Source organism: Capra hircus, chromosome 10 (genome assembly GCF_001704415.2).
Source record: "Capra hircus breed San Clemente chromosome 10, ASM170441v1, whole genome shotgun sequence".
In the NCBI taxonomy this organism is placed as follows: domain Eukaryota; kingdom Metazoa; phylum Chordata; class Mammalia; order Artiodactyla; family Bovidae; genus Capra; species Capra hircus.
In genome coordinates, this window is record NC_030817.1 from 82,523,390 (window position 1) to 82,544,631 (window position 21,242).

The 21,242-nt window shown below is 37.2% G+C and overlaps 1 protein-coding gene across 7 annotated transcripts in view; it reads left to right on the forward strand.

Annotated features, from left to right (window-relative positions):
• MYO9A (myosin IXA) overlaps positions 1-21,242 on the forward strand; it is a 241,476-nt gene that overhangs the window by 187,815 nt on the left and 32,419 nt on the right. For all 7 annotated transcript variants that reach the window (XM_018053556.1, XM_018053558.1, XM_018053557.1 and 4 more), the window contains 10 exons: positions 4,553-4,695; positions 7,587-7,810; positions 8,291-8,407; positions 10,549-10,737; positions 11,171-11,218; positions 14,028-14,139; positions 16,094-16,155; positions 18,353-18,545; positions 19,977-20,105; positions 21,045-21,150. In XM_018053556.1, coding sequence (XP_017909045.1) covers positions 4,553-4,695; positions 7,587-7,810; positions 8,291-8,407; positions 10,549-10,737; positions 11,171-11,218; positions 14,028-14,139; positions 16,094-16,155; positions 18,353-18,545; positions 19,977-20,105; positions 21,045-21,150 — 1,323 coding nt within the window. The remainder of the gene's footprint in view (positions 1-4,552; positions 4,696-7,586; positions 7,811-8,290; positions 8,408-10,548; positions 10,738-11,170; positions 11,219-14,027; positions 14,140-16,093; positions 16,156-18,352; positions 18,546-19,976; positions 20,106-21,044; positions 21,151-21,242) is intronic.

Genomic DNA, 21,242 nt, shown 5'->3' on the forward strand with positions numbered 1-21,242 from the left:
TTGTACAGCAATCACAGAGGGAACCATTCTAGAATAGAGCAGGTTAGAAGGCTCTGGGAAAGATTTCTTTAAGAACGTGGAACTGATAGAGTACCTAACTGTATTTCAACATATTGAGAGGAGATATTCACAAATGGGGAAACACTTGGAGGTGAATTGAATGAAGAACCAATGAGCAAATATAAAATAAAATATTAACTCTAAAAAATATGAGTTATATAGGGTTCTATATGCCTCAGTTGTGAATATTACTTACATAGTAAAAAAGGTGAACACTAAAGAACTAAACTAAAAGGTGAATTAAAAAAAACTATATTGACCTAACTAAAATTGTGATATTCTGTTGGGGGGATGTCTGTGTTTGTGGAGGGTATAGAACTGGAGTGTTGGAATGTGCTTAATTTATTATCTGTGGTCACAAGTATGATAGCAATATAAGTTTGGTGAATATTAAAAGAACCATTTAATTCTAAAGGGTTGTTTAGGGATCAGAAAAGGGATAAAAATAGCAGGAGAAGAGCTATCATTTGTAATAAGCTTTGTGGAACAATTTCTTTTCATACCATATAGATGTACAAGTTTAGTAATATGCTATTAAAAAAAAAGAGGGCACCATGAATAAAAGAAAATTGACTTCCAAAGAAGATAGACCTGATTTTAACTTCTGTCTCTATTAGCCCTCTGAGCCTCAGGTTGTTCATGTGTAGTTAGCATAAAAATACTCATTTATCTTGGCAGTTATGAAAAGTAGTCATTGTAAGTCAGGCCCAGTGCCTGGCTTCTAGTAGATGCTCAAAAAAAGTTTCTTTTTTGGTAGACAAACATACAAAGGAACCAACGCTAAATGTACAAGTAAGCCTCCTAGTACAGAGTTAGGATACATGGGTCAGTAAGCTGTTATTCTCTCAGGATGTTTCCTTGATGTATGTGATGGGAGAGAGTATGTCAGTGCTAAGAATGAGGCAATGTTGCATAGTAGGTATGATCCTCCACTTTGTCACTCACTGGCTGTGTAACCTTGGGAAAGTCACCTAATACTTAAACCACCAGTTTTTCACCTGAAAATTGTTTATGGTTTGAACGTAAATTTGTTGTTATAGGTATTTAAGGTAACTCTATGTAGTTATGCTCCGGGCATAACTCTTAAGTACTTATGAGTTATGCTCCATACTCATAAGTATTTATGCTCCAGGCATAAGTACTTATATGATAATAACTAATATGATTCAGTTCAGTTCAGTTCAGTTGCTCAGTCGTGTCCGACTCTTTGCGACCCCATGAATCGCAGCATGCCAGGCCTCCCTGTCCATCACCATCTCCCGGAGTTCACTCAGACTCACGTCCATCGAGTCCGTGATGCCATCCAGCCATCTCATCCTCGGTTGTCCGCTTCTCCTCCTGCCCCCAATCCCTCCCAGCATCAGAGTCTTTTCCAATGAGTCAACTCTTCGCATGAGGTGGCCAAAGTACTGGAGTTTCAGCTTTAGCATCATTCCTTCCAAAGAAATCCCAGGGCTGATCTCCTTCAGAATGGACTGGTTGGATCTCCTTGCAGTCCAAGGGACTCTCAAGAGTCTTCTCCAACACCACAGTTCAAAAGCATCAATTCTTCGGCGCTCAGCCTTCTTCACAGTCCAACTCTCACATCCATACATGACCACAGGAAAAACCATAGCCTTGACTAGACGGACCTTTGTTGGCAAAGTAATGTCTCTGCTTTTGAATATGCTATCTAAGTTGGTCATAACTTTCTTTCCAAGGAGTAAGCGTCTTTTAATTTCATGGCTGCAGTCACCATCCGCAGTGATTTTGGAGCCCCAAAAAATAAGGTCTGACACTGTTTCCACTGTTTCCCCATCTATTTCCCATGAAGTGATGGGACCAGATGCCATGATCTTCGTTTTCTGAATGTTGAGCTTTAAGCCAACTTTTTTGCTCTCCTCTTTCACTTTCATCAAGAGACTTTTTGGTTCCTCTTCACTTTCTGCCTTAAGAGTGGTGTCATCTGCATATCTGAGGTGATTGGTATTTCTCCTGGCAATCTTGATTCCAGCTTGTGTTTCTTCTAGTCCAGCGTTTCTCATGATGTACTCTGCATATAAGTTAAATAAGCAGGGTGACAATATACAGCCTTGATGTACTCCTTTTCCTATTTGAAACCAGTCTGTTGTTCCATGTCCAGTCCTAACTGCTGCTTCCTGACCTGCATACAGATTTCTCAACAGGCGGGTCAGGTGGTCTGGTATTCCCATCTCTTTCAGAATTTTCCACAGTTTATTGTGATCCACACAGTCAAAGGCTTTGGCATAGTCAATAAAGCAGAAATAGATGTTTTTCTGGAACGCTCTTGCTTTTTTGATGATCCAGCAGATGTTGGCAATTTGATCTCTGGTTCCTCTGCCTTTTCTAAATCCAGCTTGAATGTCAGGGAGTTTACGGTTCACGTATTGGTGAAGCCTGGCTTGGAGAATTTTGAGCATTACTTTACTAGCATGTGAGATGAGTGCAATTGTGTGGTAGTTTGAGCATTCTTTGGCATTGCCTTTCTTTGGAATTGGAATGAAAACTGCCCTTTTCCAGTCCTGTGGCCGCTGCTGAGTTTTCCAAATTTGCTGGCATATTGAGTGCAGCACTTTGACAGCATCATCTTTCAGGATTTGAAAGAGCTCAACTGGAATTCCATCACCTCCACTGGCTTTGTTCATAGTGATGCTTTCTAAGGCCCACTTGACTTCACATTCCAAGATGTCTGGTTCTAGATTAGAGATCACATCATCATGACTCTGGGTTGTGAAGCTCTTTTTTGTATAGTTCTTCTGTGTATTCTTGCTACCTCTTCTTAATATCTTCTGCTTCTGTTAGGTCCACACCATTTCTGTCCTTTATCGAGCCCATCTTTGCAGGAAATGTTCCCTTGGTATCTCTAATTTTCTTGAAGAGATCTCTAGTCTTTCCCATTCTGTTGTTTTCCTCTATTTCTTTACATTGATCACTGAAGAAGGCTTTCTTATCTCTTCTTGCTATTCTTTTCAACTCTGCATTTATGTGCCTATATCTTTCCTTTTCTCCTTTGCTTTTCGCCTCTCTTCTCTTCACAGCTATTTGTAAGGCCTCCCCAGACAGCCATTTTGCTTTTTTGCATTTCTTTTCCTTGGGGATGGTCTTGATCCCTGTCTCCTGTGCAATGTCACGAACCTCATTCCATAGTTCATCAGGCACTCTATCTATCAGATCTAGGGCCTTAAATCTATTTCTCACTTCCACTGCATAATCATAAGGGATTTGATTTAGGTCATACCTGAATGGTCTAGCGGTTTTCCCTACTTTCTTCAATTTGAGTCTGAATTTGGTAATAAGGAGTTCATGATCTGAGCCACAGTCAGCTCCTGGTCTTGTTTTTGTTGACTGTATAGAGCTTCTTCATCTTTGGCTGCATAGAATATAATCAATCTGATTTCAGTGTTGACCATCTGGTGATGTCCATGTGTAGAGTCTTCTCTTGTGTTGTTGGAAGAGGGTGTTTGCTGTGACCCCATGAACAGTATGAAAAGGCAATATGATAGGGTACCAAAAGAGGAAGTCCCCAGGTCATTAGGTGCCCAGTATGCTACTGGAGATCAGAGGAGAAATAACTACAGAAAGAACAAAGGGATGGAGCCAAAGCAAAAACAATACCCAGTTGTGGATGTGACTGGTGATAGAAGCAAGATCCAATGCTATAAAGAGCAATATTGCATAGGAACCTGGAATGTCAGGTCCATGAATCAAGGCAGATTGGAAGAGGTCAAACAAGAGATGGCAAGGGTGAACGTTGACATTGTAGGAATCAGCGAACTGAAATGGACTGGAATGGGTGAATTTAACTCAGATGACCATTATATCTACTACTGCGGGCAGGAATCCCTCAGAAGAAATGGAGTAGCCATCATGGTCAACAAAAGAGTCCGAAATGCAGTACTTGGATGCAATCTCAAAAATGACAGAATGATCTCTGTTCGTCTCCAAGGCAAACCATTCAATATCACAGTTATCCAAGTCTATGCCCCAACCAGTAATGCTGAAGAAGCTGAAGTTGAACTGTTTTATGAAGACCTACAAGACCTTTTAGAACTAACACCCAAAAAAGATGTCCTTTTCATTATAGGGGACTGGAATGCAAAAGTAGGAAGTCAAGAAACACCTGGAGTAACAGGCAAATTTGGCCTTGGAATGCGGAATGAAGCAGGGCAAAGACTAATAGAGTTTTGCCAAGAAAATGCACTGGTCATAGCAAACTAATATGATTATATGACAGTAACTCATATAAATGGTGGTTTTAGTTAACATCTCTGGATCTCATTTCTGTTTTCAAGATGAGGAGACTATTATTTACTTTCCAGATGAAGTTTAACTGTACAATTGAAGATTAAATATGACTTAAGCTTAATTGTGAAGGTTAAATGAATTAATTCATATGAAAGTTGTTTATATAACTTAAAGTCATATACAGATAATGTCAATAGGACATGCTGATTGCCATTTTTACCTTTTTTTTTTTTTTTTTACTTAACAGACCTCAGAGAGCTAAGATGAGGTTCTGGGCCAAAGGGAAACAAGGGGAGAAGAAGACTACCAGAGTGAAACCTGACACCCACTCAGAGGCTTCAGCACTCTCTGCTGGCTCAGATATGATTCCAGCTCCGCAGTTTCCAGATGGTAAAAATGGACAAAGGGTGGAGATTGTCTTCATAATTTGTTTACTCATTCTGAAAGTTTTCTATCCCTCTAGTATTTGTAACAGTAATTCTCTTGGCAAGATATTCTAGTGAGATAGGACCAAGATTGTTAAATCCTTCCTTAACTAAAAGATAATTATAGAATTACATTTTACCTATAAGAGTAGTATTTCCTTCAAGGAAATACGGCACCAAAACAATGAAGTAACAACAAATTCAAGAGTAATTGCGAATCTTTGATTAGCCTCAGTTTTCTAAAGTGTAAAAATTTAGCCACCATTCATTCACCTAACAAATATATATTCCTGCTGCTGCTGCTGCTAAGTCGCTTCAGTTGTGTCTGACTCTGTGCAACCCCATAGACGGCAGCCCATCAGGCTCCCCCATCCCTGGCATTCTCCAAGCAAGAACACTGGAGTGGGTTGCCATTTCCTTCTCCAATGCATGAAAGTGAAAAGTGAAAGTGAAATCGCTCAGTCGTGTCCAACTCTTAGCGACCCCATGGACTGCAACCTACCAGGCTCCTCCGTCCACGGGATTTTCCAGATGAGAGTACTGGAGTGGTTTGCCATTGCCTTTTCCATATATATATTCCTAGTAAAAATTAGTAAGATAGCAGCAGCTAATATTTGGTTGTTTACTATGAAAAAGGCACTGTGCTAAGCATTTTGGATGTATTAACTCGATCCTCACAGCCATTTTTTGAGGTTAGTATGATTATTTTTCCCACTTTACAAATGAGAAAGCTGAGGCACAGAGAAGTTATTTGCTTATACACATATAGCGGTTGTTAGAGCTGAGATCTGAATTCAGGCGAACTGGCTCCAGAGTCCGTGATCCTAACTGTTGTGCTAAAAGATCTACTATATGTCAGTTGCTAGGACTTTATAATGGTAGCTGTTATTTTAATTTTGGGGCATCAATCATAGCACATAACAGATACCCAACAGTTAGTTCATCTGTTGATATGGTTTCTCTAAATGCTAGAATCACTGACTCTCCAAGGATTCCAGTAATTCCAGCATTTGAAGATTAGCCCTTTGCTCAAGTATGTATGAGCATTTTTAATTACTATGTAAAGATGCCAGCTATCTTCAATGGGGGGATATACATCAGAGGTGGCTATGTGATAATGAGTGGGTAAAATACCAATGAGGGGGTGAAATGTCAGTATTGAATAAAATAGAAATAGGCCCTAGGAAGAAAATTATTATCTCTAAGTAGAAATGAAACAGACCAAGTTAAAATAAGTAAACAAAACTTGTCACATCTAGGCTAAGATAAAAATAAAGGGACAGAGGATAAGATAAGACAAAGGGAGGAAAGATGATCAAGTTTCACAGAGGCATGGATCAACCAGAACAGAAGCACCTGTGTGTCAGAGGGAAAACTGATAGAAATTTAATTAGAATCCTGTTTTTCTGTCTTGTGACTCTGCTCCTATCAGTTTGCAAACTGATATGGGTAAAACCAGTAGTAAATCACGTGAATACTACAAGTTTAGTTTGGAAAATTCGGACTTCCTACAAGGATCCATTTCTTACGTTTTATCTGTTTTATAGTAGTCATTCTAAATTTTTCATTTTTCACAGTTATATTCTCTACTGCTTATTTCCAAAAAGGAAATAGGAAATTCTTTGAGTGTTTGCTTAATAAGGATACATGTATAAACATTAAAATTGTACCTTTTTATTTATCTTTGAGTAAAAATTTATTAAGGTAGCCCTTGTTTTTAAGGCTGAACTAGGATTATAGACAGTTTCTTTAGTAACCATTATTTCTTTTAGTATAAAGAAAGATATTGTTTTTTAAATGAAATAATTAGATACTTATATATCTAGCTTATATAATGGAATTAATATCAGTTGACACCAGTTTGAATATACTTGTATCCTCTCTATATCTTCATATTTTTTATTCTGGTGCCATATCTGAAATTTAGTTTGTCTCATTTCCTGCCTGTTGTGGCATTTAGCATATAGAAGGCTACTTGTTTCCCTTTATTATCAGAATTAAGCTTTTAGATGGAATGAGGATATACCATTGGCCAGAAGATAAGGTAAATATGTGTGAGAAAAACAGGTATGTGAAATGGGACCAACATTCTCATCAAGCCCCAGGTAGGCATTGGCAAATCCAGTGTAGTTCTAGATTCCAGTGGACTACATGGAACCAAATTTCTCTGGTATAAACAATGCAGAAAAATTTTGTTGTGTTTTCCAATATTATATACAAAACTGGTTCAGTCTGAGAAATTAATACAGTTTTGAGGGAAGTATGCATATGAAAGAAAATCCTAAATAGTAAAGAGACCTAAGCAGAAGTGAACCAATTGGGTTACCTTGCTCCCTAAATAGAGGTTGCCAGGCTAACACCAGATATTGTCACTGAAACATTTATGGCTTTAGACCCTAGTAAAGAAATAATACTAATTATCAAGCTTCACTGATTTATTGGGTTTGTATAAGCTGGTTGTTCTTTCAGACAGATGTAGTAAAGCTCTGACTGGGTTAGCAGTCAACATTGAACATCCTAGTGTGATTGTGTATGCTTCTTTTCTTTGGGACTGAGATCTTTGGAATCCAGGCTTCAGTTGTATACAACACTTCCATCCAGGTTTTCAGTGTCAGACCTCATTTCTTTGGGACACCTGATAGCATTTCCCATTGGAAAATGATAATTCTTAAATAAATATCAGTACAAACGTACAATCTGGATTTATTGCCTTTCTGACCCCAAACATTAATGTTACTTTTCAGATATTTACTTATTTCCTTTAGTGACTTAGTAAAGGAACTTGAAAAGAAGGTGTGGAGGTTTCAGTATTTTTACTAAAATATTTTTGTTTGGATACTCTATCTTGGTTTACAGAATTATCTCATAATCACCCAACACCTCCTTTAAGTCCAGAATTGCCTGGGAGTTGTCGAAAGGAATTCAAAGAGAACAAAGAGCCTTCTCCAAAGGCAAGGCGCAAGCGAAGTGTGAAGATCAGCAGTGTGGCTTTGGAGTCTATGCACTGGCAAAATGACTCTGTCCAGATTATAGCAAGTGCCAGTGATTTAAAAAGCATGGATGAATTTCTTCTGAAAAAGGTATTCAGGCCCCTAAGCAGCTTTGACTGTGGAATGTTTGTATATCAGGATATGCCTCCTAAAGTACATATGCTTCAGTAAGTTAGAGGGTCTGTTTCTTTATCAGAAATGTGCAAATCATAGAATACGCATGAGTCAGACTGGGTAGATGGAATTTAAGGTTTTAGGCTTTCCTTTTGACTTCACTTTTACTGTTACTGTCACATTGCATTCCATATGTTAGGGTGAGGTTTGTCATTATATACTCTCTGAGCTGTTTTCTGGTAGCAAAATGATTGAATTATACAGTATTAGAAGAGACCTTGGAAATTATCTCATAGTAATAAAACTTTGGCTGTCTAGTCATGTTTTTATCTGGGTCCCATGATAATTTGCCCTTTCAGGATGGTCATTGTTGAAGAAACAATATGTGTCCAGTGTGGCATTCATTTCTTTTCAATTTAGTTGATTGTGTACAAAAACTCTTTCTGTGGTCCCCAGATGAATGACCTAGATAATGAAGACAGCAAGAAAGACACACTAGTGGATGTTGTATTCAAGAAAGCCCTGAAAGAATTTCGGCAGAATATCTTCAGCTTTTATTCGTCTGCGTTGGCGGTAAGTTGGACTGTGTCAAGAGATATTCAGAAGTTCACCATATGAAAAATTTGACAACACCATAAAAATAATACAGGGCTATGTTCAATTAGAGATTTCTCCAGTGTCTTCTTTAGTTTTAGGGATAGATATGGAAAAGCATACTGATTGACCTCTGATTAATAACACCCTTTAATTTCCTTGAGTAGCCTTTTTCCCCCTCTTAGGGGTATATTTTCATCTTCTTAGGATATTGAAGAGAAGGAAATGGCAACCCACTCCAGTGTTCTTGCCTGGAGAATCCCAGGGACGGGGGAGCCTGGTGGGCTGCCGTCTGTGGGGTCGCACAGAGTTGGACACGACTGAAGTGACTTAGCAGCAGCAGCAGGATATTAAATTCAAATACTCTAGCTATGATTATTTTTCACTTAGTGGCGCTCTATTTTTGACCTCCTGTGATCCTTTTAGCTCTGGCTCCAGCTTCTAATTCTCATTTATGTTGGAATTATTATACTTTTTTATCCCATGGAATTAGGAACGTTTATGTTTAATAATCTCTGTGTGTGAGTTTTTTTCACTTTTACTTTACCTTGAAATGACAAACCCACTCCAGTATTCTTGTCTAGAAAGTCCCGTGGATGGAGGAGCCTGGTGGGCTACAGTCCATGGGGTCACAAAGAGTCTCAGACATGACTGAGCGACTTCACTTTCACTTTTATACTTTCATATGGTGTTCATGTTTTAGAAAATTTATTCCTGGTGCTAAAGTATACTTTTGATCTATAGGATATTAGTATTTCTTGAATTGTCATATTCTATGAAAAATAATTTGTATTTAATTGATTTTTCTTTGTTCAACCTATAATTTTATGTGAAAAGTGAGAATACTTTCCTGTGTATCTTCCACTCAGTATATGGGGTTTCGGCCTTTTGCAAATAGAAACCAGACAGTCTTAGAGAGCAGTAATTTCATGACCATAATAAAGTAGTAATTAGACTATGGCAAATGACTAGGTTTGGATAGGGACAATATTGGCCATATTTTTCCAATCCTGCCAACTACTTATCCTGCTTCACACCTATATTTTCTAGATTAGGGATCAGTGCACTTTGAATCACATAGGAAGGACCAACATTATAAACTGGAGCTTGATAGTGGTTTTATAATCTTGGATCAAAGAGAGTCAACCTCTAATTCTGAGAAAGTGAAAGAGAAATAAATTTTAAATATATATAACATGTTTTGGTCACTGAAATGCTATTTTTTCTTTTTCATGGAGAGTCTACACCTCATTTAAATTTAAAAGGAATTCCATACAGCATGCTTGGAGCTGGTGCATGGGGATGACCCAGAGAGATGTTATGGGGAGGGAGGTGGGAGGGGGGTTCATGTTTGGGAAAGCATGTAAGAATTAAAGATTTAAAATTTAAAAAAAATAAAAAAAATAAATAAAAACAATTAAAAAAAAATAAAAGGAATTCCATGTAGATCCCGTTGCAAGAAATATAGTGTTTTTTTAGGCATGTCATTCTTCCTTGGAAAAATGAAAAAGTAAAGTTAGTAAAATTTACTTAATGTTTCACTAGGCAAGAATTCAGGTATTCACTTTTAAGGCAGAATTATCTAAATAAGATTCATTTCTGGAGAGATAGGTAATTAAGAGGTATGCAAATAACCTTCATACCTGGTGGCTCAGATGGTAAAGTGTCAGCCTACAATGTGGGAGACCTGGGTTCAGTTCCTGGGTCAGGAAGATCCTCTGGAAAAGGAAGTGGCAACCCACTCCGGTACTCTTGCCTGGAAAATCCCGTGGACTGAGAAGCCTGGTAGGCTATAGTCCATAGGGTCACAAAGAGTCAGACACAACTGAGCGACTAAACTTGCAAATACAGTTAAAAAGGCAGGTTTATGGGAGAAATTCCCAGGACTTTCTCCAATTATTACATTGTTCAAGCTATTAGGTATTTTTTTTAAATGTAGCAGGTTTTATTCTGCAAACATTCCAAAGCAGAGTGGGAGTTTACAAATACCACATGACCTCATGGGCATGCCCATTAGAAAGCGTAATTTTTATTCAAAATACTACCCAATGAAAATTTAATCAGTCTTCTCTATATAAAGAATTTCTTCTTAAAACCTTATTTTTCTTATTGTTTAATAGGTAGATGATGGGAAAAGCATACGATATAAAGACCTCTACGCACTATTTGAACAGATTTTGGAAAAGACCATGAGGCTTGAGCAGCGAGATTGGAGTGAGTCTCCAGTCAGAGTTTGGGTTAACACTTTTAAAGTGTTTTTAGATGAATATATGAATGAATTCAAGACTTTGGAATATATACCCACAAAGGTAAAATATATTTTGATTTCTAAAAGAATTCAATTATGAATTCTTCTAAAGAGTCTAAGACATCTAGTATTTGAGAAAAGCACTGCAGTGAACATGTCAGCTTTGCACTACTTCAGATCCAGCAAACTCCATTCTCTCTTACAAGCTGATCAGACTGTATTATCTAAGCCTTCTTCAATTAATACATTTTTCACTGAATTAAAATATAATGTTGTTAAGAATGCTGTTGCTGTAAGATTATACCCTCAGCTTTGCTAGAGGTCAGTACATGAATTTCATTTTGGAAAACAGTGGTTTTCATCATTTCATTGTATCATCTCGTGACTTTCATGTAAGGACCCGTAAATTTTTCCTTGAATTAGGTTTTAGGAAAGAAGTAAGAAAGTATATTAGTTTTTATTACATCACAGTGTCTGTATTTCTTTCCCACCAGGTGCCAAAAACAGAGAGAAAGAAAAGAAGGAAAAAAGAATCTGATTTAGTAAGTTGTAATCTGTCTTTTTTTGCCCTGTGTTATAAAGTAATTTTTAGACTAGCAGTCTGAAGTGTATCATACAATATTTCTCTGGGTATATTTAAGGAATAAGTTTATCAGATGTCTAGGGGGTAATCGTTTATGCCTTTACAAAAATTTAGAATGACAAATATGTCTTGAATTCCTTGACTTGGCTTGTTATTAATGATGGCTTCCTAAAATGGCAGAAAACTGAAATGTTTACTCATGAAAGTTACAAACAAATATGACCCTTTTGCAGAAGTAGGGACTGGGAAGGCACTTTTTTAGGAGCTCTCTCTCTGTTGTAAAGAATATGAGGACTATTTAGGATTTTACAAAGATAAGTCCTTCTAATTCAAAAGACATTCCCAAAGGCATTTGAGTATATTTTATCATTGTTCATGTTCTTATCTTTTGTATTATCTCTATTACATACTTTTACCATAATCTCTGTAATTAGAAGGATGTGTTAAGCCCCAGAGGAGCGCAGAATCTGCTTGTGAAGGCAGGCATTTAAAAAATTACTAGTTTCAGATGTGATAAATATTATGATAGAAATAGTACAAAGTGCTGTTGAAATACAAAGAGAATGAGGGAATACTTTACAGAAGAAAAGATATTTTTGCAGGTTCTTAACACGCAAGTAGTAGTTTAGACAGGCCGTGTCTAGCCAAAGGGAAAGAGTATGTTCAAAGACATGTGAATGAAAAACCTGGCATGTTGAGCCAGTAGCTCTAACAGGTTCGAGTATTGCGTGTTTATAGGGGAGCTAGAAAAGAAGGTAGAACTCTGGTAGGTACTCTGCCTTCAGAATATAGCTAATATCTGACCATTTCACATTGCCTCTACTGCTATTACAATAGTCTAATAACACTTTGTGAAAGTGAAAATGTTAGTTGCTCAGTCGTGTCCAAGTCTTTGCAATCCCGTGGACTGTAACCTGCCAGGCTCTTCTGTCCATGGAATTCTCCAGGCAAGAATACTGAAATGGATTGTCATTCCCTTCTCCAGGGGATCTTTCCATTCCAGGGGATAGAACCCAGGTCTCCTGCATTGCAGGCAGATTCTTTACCATCTGAGCGACAGGGAAGTCCAATACACTGTGTGATGTGTTCTGATTGGTCTGCCTTCTTATATTCTTCTCCCCTTACAGTTTTTTAAATAATAGCCATAATGACCATTTAAAAACAGAAATCAGATCACGTTCCTCCTCTACTCAGATCTCACAAGTAACTTACAGTGTTACTCAGAATAAAACCCAGAGTTCTTACTGTCTGTAAGACTTGACATCCTCTTGATCGTGACTTCTCTAAGCTTCATTTCCTCCCACTCCTCCCCCATTCCCTCTGCTTCAGCTGCGTTTGCTGCCACCATCTTCTCTTCCTTCTTCTCTGGTGGTTTCCCTTCCTCCTCCTATCTTCTTCGCTTTCCCCTGAAAATGTTAAGCTTTAGGATTCACCCCTGCCAGTGGCAATTCTAATCCTAGAATAGTTTTTGTTAACTTTAAACTTATTAATAAATCAGGATTATAAATCATTCCGTATCACTTGTAAACCAAATTTTGAGGTTCTTTAGATCATTGCTTGTCACTTTTCCACTTTGTGTTTTAGAAGCATGATCTGATTCTATTTTTAGCATGATCTTACTTCTTAAGATCTGAATCCTGAAAGTAGGGTATCTAAACCCTTTAGCCTGGCTTATTCTTATTCACCAATGGAGGGTTTTCCAATTGAGAAACCTTAGACAACTTAATCCTTTTGAGACTCAATGTCCTCATGTATATAATAGGAGTATATATTATATAAGACAGGAGTAATGCCACCTACCACTGAGAATTTTTGAGATTGTATATGAAGGAAAGGGTAGGCAAGGCGGAGGAATGGTAGGAAGGTGCCTGTTATTAACAGGTAGTGTTTAGGCCTTTTATGCATTTTAAGCCTTATAAGAGTAGTCTTTTTCATGTCTATATGGGAGAGAACAATACCTGAAGATAGAAATGAGTAAAAGCGTATGACGTTTTTAAAAAAAGACAATTCACTAATTCAACAGCTGTTATATTTCAGGGCCTGTGATAAGTGCAGATAATAGAAGGAAATATTAATAAATATATAAATAAATATTTATACTTAAGAGCATTCAAATTAAAATAAACAACAGTGATTTTCTACTTTGTCCATCTATGAGCAAAACTAAAAATAAATTAGTTTCCTGGAAAGATAAATAAATATATAGATATTTTTCCAATACTGCAAATAGGGGGTTTTATTTACATAACTTTCTTGGAGAAGGTACTTTAATGATGGTATATTAAAAGCCTTAAAAATATTAAAAACAAAACCAAAAAAACTTTGACCCAGCAGTTGTGCATCTAGGAATTTATTCAGTGGGTATATCAACTTGTTCATACTAGCATGTACTGGCTCTTTCCTGAAGAGGAATTTGTGATAAATAAACAGAAAAGTGTGAAAGGTTCTTGAGGTTAAAATTTTAAAAACCACTGCTTTTAATTTAACATGCTGATTCAGAGTTGTGTAAGACAGCTCTTATATGTGTATAGCATTGTTTTCTGATTTTCGTATAAGTTGGTCTTGTTGCTCTACTAGATTGTTAGCTTTTTGAAAGCAGGGGTCATATAGTTTACCTTTATTTTATTTCTCAGAAGATCATAATTCTCCTCCTGGAATAAGTGCCCAATGAAGACAACAAGGAATTGAAGGATTTCCTGTTGCCTGACATGTTAGGGCAGCATTTACTGTGTTGGCTTTGACATAAATAGCTGTATTTTTTCATTCAGGTAGAAGAGCACAATGGTCACATCTTTAAGGCCACCCAGTATAGCATCCCTACCTACTGTGAATACTGTTCTTCTTTGATATGGATCATGGATCGAGCCTCTGTTTGCAAATGTAAGTATGAGAGATCTTTGAGGAATGTTTTTAACCACTTGATATTTCCTTTTCCATGAACTTAACATTAAGGAATAATTCATTCTCCCTAATTCTTTAAACTCATCTCTCATTATACTCCTTTTTACCTGCTCTTTGTAGCAAATAAGATATTTTGATGTTCTTTGGTCACTGTATTTGCAGCTCACTGTCTGAAATGTTCTTCTCCTAGATGTTAGTATGACTTACTACTTCAGTTATTTCATGTTTCCACTAGTATATTAGAGAGCTTTTTCTTCACTCTCCTGTCTAAAATGCTGCTCTGTCCACCAGTTCTCCATCCCTCTCCTCAGCTTTTCTAGTCTTTATACTTGGGGCTTCCCTGGTGGCTGCGATGGTAAAGAATCCCTCTGTAATGCAGGAGACCTACTTAACACCACCCAAAATGATACTAAGTATTTATTTCCTTGTTTCACTGTGTCACTAGAATGTGTTCTGTATAAGATCAAGAAACTTTCTCATACAGAAGTCTCTCCTGTATCTCCAGGGCCTAGAACAGTTTTGGCACATTATAAGTTTTAGTAAATATTTACTGGGTAGTTGGACCTATATAGGTGGATGGGTGAATTATTGAACAAATTCTTAGATTATAACTAAAAAGATACTTTATTTTACTATAATCCTTTCATCAGAACCTTTAAATCCTAGAATGTGAGTGGAGGTTTTTTTGAGGGCCCACTTGGTTTTGGCTTACAGAGAATCTTTACCTTTCATGCCTGTCATTCCATATACATCTGCTCGGTGCTTTCAATAATTCTGTGAAGCTTTGTTTACTAGTGGGCCAGAATCGAATGAAAGGGCTGGGTCCAGGATGACAGTAAGGATGAAAATCATATTCATCATAGCAAAATCAGCACTTGGATATTGCTAGATATGTTCATTTGTTCAATGCTACAATTTTCCTTTTAAAAAAATACTATGAGAGTTAAATAGGGTGTAGTTTGCCATGTACTTGAATGTTTAATGTTAGCCTGATTCCTGTAGGTTTCGTATAATTTTCTCTGTGATCTGAAACTGGAAAATAGAAAGAATCTGCTTCTTCATTTATGACTTGGATGGGCTTGCTTTGATTTCTTAATAGAATTAACTTTTTATGTGGTTATGCTGGTAATTTTACCACTACAGTTGTATGGCCTCCCCTACTTGATCTTGGCTTTGAAAATCCCTCAAACCATGCTTTAGGAGCTCAAGAAGAATATTCAGGTGTTGATTTGCAAGAGCCAGAGCTGATATACCAAAATAACACAGGCCAAGTATCTTCTCAGTATCTCTTCTCAGTGTGCCTTACTGCTGCCTAGCCACCCTGTTATCTCCTGGTCTGAGAACTGATTTCTGCTCTGAACCTTTCATCTCATCTTCTCAACCACTACTGATGTTCTTTATGTTCTGGTTCCTCAGAGCTCTGTTTTAGACCTTCTGAGAGAATAAATAAGGCCTTTCTTATAGCCTAATATGTTAGCTGATTTGTTTTTATTTTAGTATAGGTCTTTGATATTAATGCTTTCCTTATCCACTGGAATGATTCTTAATAGGTATTTCTTGCATTTTATCAGATCATAGAGCAAGTATAAGAGGGGAACATGAGCATTGGTTTGTGAATCAAACCAGGAAGATAGATAAATTTTTTGCTGGGATATGGTGGGGACAAGGAGGGGTGGCAAGCAATCTTGAAAGAATAAAAAGCTTTTTCCCAGACAGTGGCTAGGATTTTTAGGTATGTTTTTCAGCTTCATTTTTCTGAATTGAATGAGTTAAGACCATTTTTTATTCTATTATAATACAAAGTATATGATGCTATATGAGTCTCAGATTTAAAGAAAAAAAATGTATGTTCAAAATAAACCAGTAAACTTGTTAAGTTTTGCCACTAATATATAGACTTCTGAAAATGTTACATTTTTAACTTGTTTTTCAGTGTGCAAGTATGCTTGTCATAAGAAGTGCTGTCTGAAAACCACAGCCAAATGTTCTAAAAAGGTAAGAAGTTATTACCTGTGAGTAATAAATAACAGGTCTGTTGGAGAATGGTGCAGGAGAAGGAAAGGACAAAAAAGGTCTTTTGTGCCTTGTGGAAAGAAATCAAAGCCTCTTTGATGATCTTATAGAGTAGTGGTTTTCAAACTTTTTGGCCACAAATTACTGTAAGAAATAAGTTTTATATCATAATCCTGCTTACACATATAGAGGTATGTGTGTATATATAACTAAATCGATTTTCCCAGAACTGTATTTACCTTTACTACATGGGAGCTGCTAACCTGGTTTCACAACCGGCAACGTATTAAAGCACTCTTTTTAAAGGTTTCCTGCCTTTTTTTTTTTCTTTTTTAAAAAAAATTTTTTGGCCATGTTATGCGATATGTGGGATCTTAGTTCCCTGACCAGGGACTGAACCCACTCTCCTGCATTGGAAGGGTTCAGTTTTAACCACTGGACTGCCAGGGAAGTTCTAAGGTTTTCTACTGTAAACACTCATAAGTGTTCCTATAAATTTTCTTGGAAGTGGTATGCTACAGTTAAAGATTTTAACATACACACTAAAATTCATCAGCATAGTTGGTGTGTTTACAAACTTCTTCTTGGATTCGATACTGAACATGTACTCTGATAATTTTATGCTTCAACAAAGCAACCATTTTGGAAATATTTCAGGCTTTTATTGACATGTAATCACATTTGCTTATTTGTCACATACAATTTTAACAATACTATGCAGATCTGAACTATAATAAAATATGTGTGCATGTTTGCAGCCCATGTATATAGTTTTCATCTGTTCCAAATTAGTAGACAAATCATGGCAAAGTACAAAGAGAAATTTGACTCAGGGCTTAAAATATACAATGAAGGTAAGACATCTGCTGGCTAAGATGGAGTAGCTTGTGGTAGACTAATACTTGTGCTGAGAACAACTGAAAAAAGTCTGCCCAGGAAAATTGGAATTTAGGGGCCTAGATCCTACAGAGAAAAGAATTACAAATTGGTGAATCTATATGTGTGAGATGTTTTCCTCTGAGTGGGAATTTGTCAGTTTTTGTTTTAGGACAAAAAGTCAAGATTCTGGGCAGAGGGCCACACTTAAAAGTCAGAAAAGTGAGAAAAGCTTTTAGAAATCTTATAGAGACAAAAGTTGGAGTTTGGGATTGACAAGACTTGAAGGACCATGATCCAAACATATAGAGAAGTGAGCCTAAAACCCAGAGGTTTTCCCTTTAAGGTGTTTTCTGAATTCATAAGCTGCACAGGTCAAGAGGCTAAGAAGCTAACAGAAAAGCATATTATTTTGCAATCTCACAGTGTCAAAGAAAGAAAAATTGGAGTTGTATGAAAAGAAAGAGTGTACTGATTGACTAAAAGAACTCAGCACTGACTGCGTGCAGGTTGAAGGAGAGACTGGGGTATACAGTGTTGGGCTAGGCAAGGAGCATGGGGCGGGAGAAGGAAAGGACAAAAAGGAAATTTACATAAAACGTTTTCAGTCTCAGAGATAATAGCTGGCATTCTTCTTTTATTTGAAGTACTTCAAATAATCTTAAGGAGAAGCCATTTTTTCCCAATCACATAAAATAATAGTGAAATACAATATCAGAATACACGATTGAATTAAATAAAAGGGGTCACTAATCTTGGGCCAGTCTGTGTGCCTCTGCCTTTAGCTGTGACATCAGTTTAACTCTTCTAAAGTTTACATAAACACCAGAGCATCCTTATGCTTCAGAAATTAGTGACAACTCTAATTCATATCAAATCAATAGATTTTCTAGTGGTACATGGTAAATGTTTAGTATGCAAAGTCTCTCCCCTTTCTCCTTTGCCCACAGCCCATCTTTACATGAAGAGATTTTTTTAAGGAAAGGAAAGCAGTAACCTGTAGCCACTGCCTGCTTTCTTCCCCATTATTTGGTGGGTGGGGGTGGGGAGGGGGGAATGCAGTGAGGTGGGGGGGAGATTCCAAGTGGAAGAGGATTGAAACGAACTTCTCACGTCTTTATATTCTCAGCATTAACAAGAATTCCCTTTCCTCCCAACTCTTCGAATTCCTTTTCCTCCCAGCTCTCGTAACTGTGCTTTTAAAACTTGAGGAAAAGAAAAAATTGTTACTTTTTAAAGAATTGGATAAATATGTTTAAAGGTGTTTGAATGTATTTGGAATCAAAAATTATCTTCCATGTAGTATGATCCAGAGCTGTCCTCTCGACAGTTTGGGGTTGAATTGTCCCGTTTGACCAGTGAAGACCGAACTGTTCCTCTGGTGGTGGAAAAGCTCATAAACTACATTGAAATGCATGGACTGTACACAGAAGGTATTTACCGGAAGTCTGGTTCAACTAATAAAATCAAGGAGCTTCGACAAGGTCTAGATACAGGTAAGAGAGTGCCCTCTAAATCAAGACCAAATACTCTTATTTAAGTAGGTCATCTTATGCTGTTAGTTTTTATTACATGTTGATCCTTTGCTTGAAGCCAGAAGAATACAGTCTTTGCTGTGGTGCTTTTTCTTAAAAATCATTTGTAGCTTTCTTTTATATGGTCCATTCAGCAAACATACATTGAATATCATTTGTACAAGGCATTATTAGATATTTCAGACAGATCTCGCTTAATCTTTTTAGCAGTCTGGTAAGATCGTATCATTAATTTACAAAGAAGAAAACTTAGGTTCAGGAAAATTAAATAATGAGCTATTATTGATAAGATGCAGGGCAATGTGCTGATGTTTTTCTGTTAATCTTCACAACAAATCTTTGTACTGATGTTCACAGACAGTGGTTATTATGCCTGTTTACAGATGACGAAACTGAGGCTTATCGAGGATCTTGCCCAATGACTTAGCACCAATAAGTGACAAAGCTGGCATTTAACCCATGATCTAAACTGTTGCCTCTTAGTCTCTGTTTACTCTGACTCCAGATGATGTTCTTTCTGGTGTATATTCTTGCCTTCCTACATTGATGACATAGTTATTTAAATTGATAATTAGTGATTTGAATATGTATCTGTGTAGAGCTGTAGCCTCAGTTCTGGAATGTACGCAGAGCTTTGACTTTGGCTTTATGTTCAACTTCTGCTCTTTACCATTATTGAAAAGGGATAGTTTTCTTTTTTTGGCTGCGCTGCACAGCTTGTGGGATCTTAATTCCCGAGCAGGGATTGAACCTGGGCCCTCGGCAGAAAGCATACAGTCCTAACCACTGGACCGCCAGAGAATTTCCAGGAATAGATCTTTTTGAATCACATATAGGTGCAACAGTTGTCTCTGTATAACCAAAAGTCTACCCATAGGCACCATTCATCCTATGTCACCCCAGTCATCTCATGTATAACCCTAGAGGGTTTTTAAGTGAAGCATAGTAAAGATTTTCTTCACGTTTCATGAGCTCAGTTATCACTGTCCTTTTATCTCTAAGAATCACTTAAAATCAGTCTGACTTGTAGATGTCTCTTAGGCCTTTCTTCTATTGGTCGTCTAAAGCGTCACTACTAAAAGTGTGGTTCCCGGGCCAGGCTACAGCAAGAGAAGTACAGAAATTGAGAGCAAGCATTTAGAAACTTCGATAGCAGTTTAGTAGTGCTTTGACATGAAAACATGTGACCTTTTATTTTACACATTTTTTTACACAGTTCAAAAAACAGACAAAAACTGTACCTTTACCGCAAGAGGAACACTGTTCTGAAGCATGAATTGGATTGCAGAAGATATTGATAAAGGCATCTTTTGGTCATGGTAGTTTCTAAAGTGTATTATTTGACCCTCTGCATATTTTTCCTTTCTTATCTAACTCTTTATCTCTGAATAGATGCTGAGAATGTAAACCTCGATGACTATAACATACATGTCATTGCGAGTGTATTCAAACAATGGCTTCGTGATTTACCCAATCCACTCATGACCTTTGAACTCTATGAGGAATTTCTTCGAGCTATGGGTAAGCACAGGTTTCCTGGGTTCAGAGAAGGGCTACACTTGGGAAAGAAATGCTATCTTCATATTAGATTGTTTAGCCATTCTCTCAGTTGGCTTAAGTTCATATAGATTCAAAAGCAATACAGTCGATATAAAACTGCCACTGAATTCTCACCTATTCAAATGTTGCCTTTTTTAGAGACTCATTAAAATGTCAATGTCCTAAAAACTTTCTGAGCAAGTCACTTAGTTGCTTCTCACAAAGAGGTTGAAAGACTAGGATTATAAACAAATTAAATTGTGAATCTAAGCAAGAACTCAGTGTAATGTTGGCTGTCTATTCTGTGCCATACCTAACATGTTAGTTTAATTTTTCAGTGCTACAGATATGTAGGATTTTGATGAAGGTCTATCTAGAAGTATTCATTTAGGCCCCAAGCCATGGCTCCTGAAATTCCCTTAAGACTTATTTATAGCTTAGGTTGAAAGGAGAAGGGGGCGGCAGAGGATGGGATGGTTGGATAGCATCACCAACTCAATGGACATGAGTTTGATTAAACTTTAGGAGATAGTTAATGACAGGGAAGGCTGGCATGGTACAGTCCATGGGATTGCAAAGAGTTGGACACAATTTAATGACTAAATGACAACAATAGATAACTTGGATAGTAATTGATTAAGTTTCATGGGGAATTGGTTTGCCACAAAATGAAAAACTGGGCTATCTCTTGCCCCTTGCTTTAATCAAGAATTACTGGGATCTAAACTAAAACCCAGGAGACTGCTTAGTGAGTATAGAACTCAAGCAGAGGGAGATTAGTGGTAACTAGTGAGTTTTCTTCTGCTATACAGGTATGGCTAAAACTCTTAAAAGTCAGCTGTACCCAGTGAATGTCCAGAAGGAAGATGTAGTGTATAAGAGAAGATATTTAGTCTTAATTGCTGCTCTTACTGTTTTCAGGCCTTCAGGAGAGGAAAGAGACAATCCGTGGTGTATACTCTGTCATTGACCAGCTCTCCCGAACTCATCTCAATACACTGGAACGCCTCATCTTTCATCTGGTCAGGTAACTTCAAGAAACAAAGGAATGCTTAACATTTTCTCTTGGATTGTTTTAAATAAATGAAGAGTTCCTTCATATGGAAAACTGATATTTTT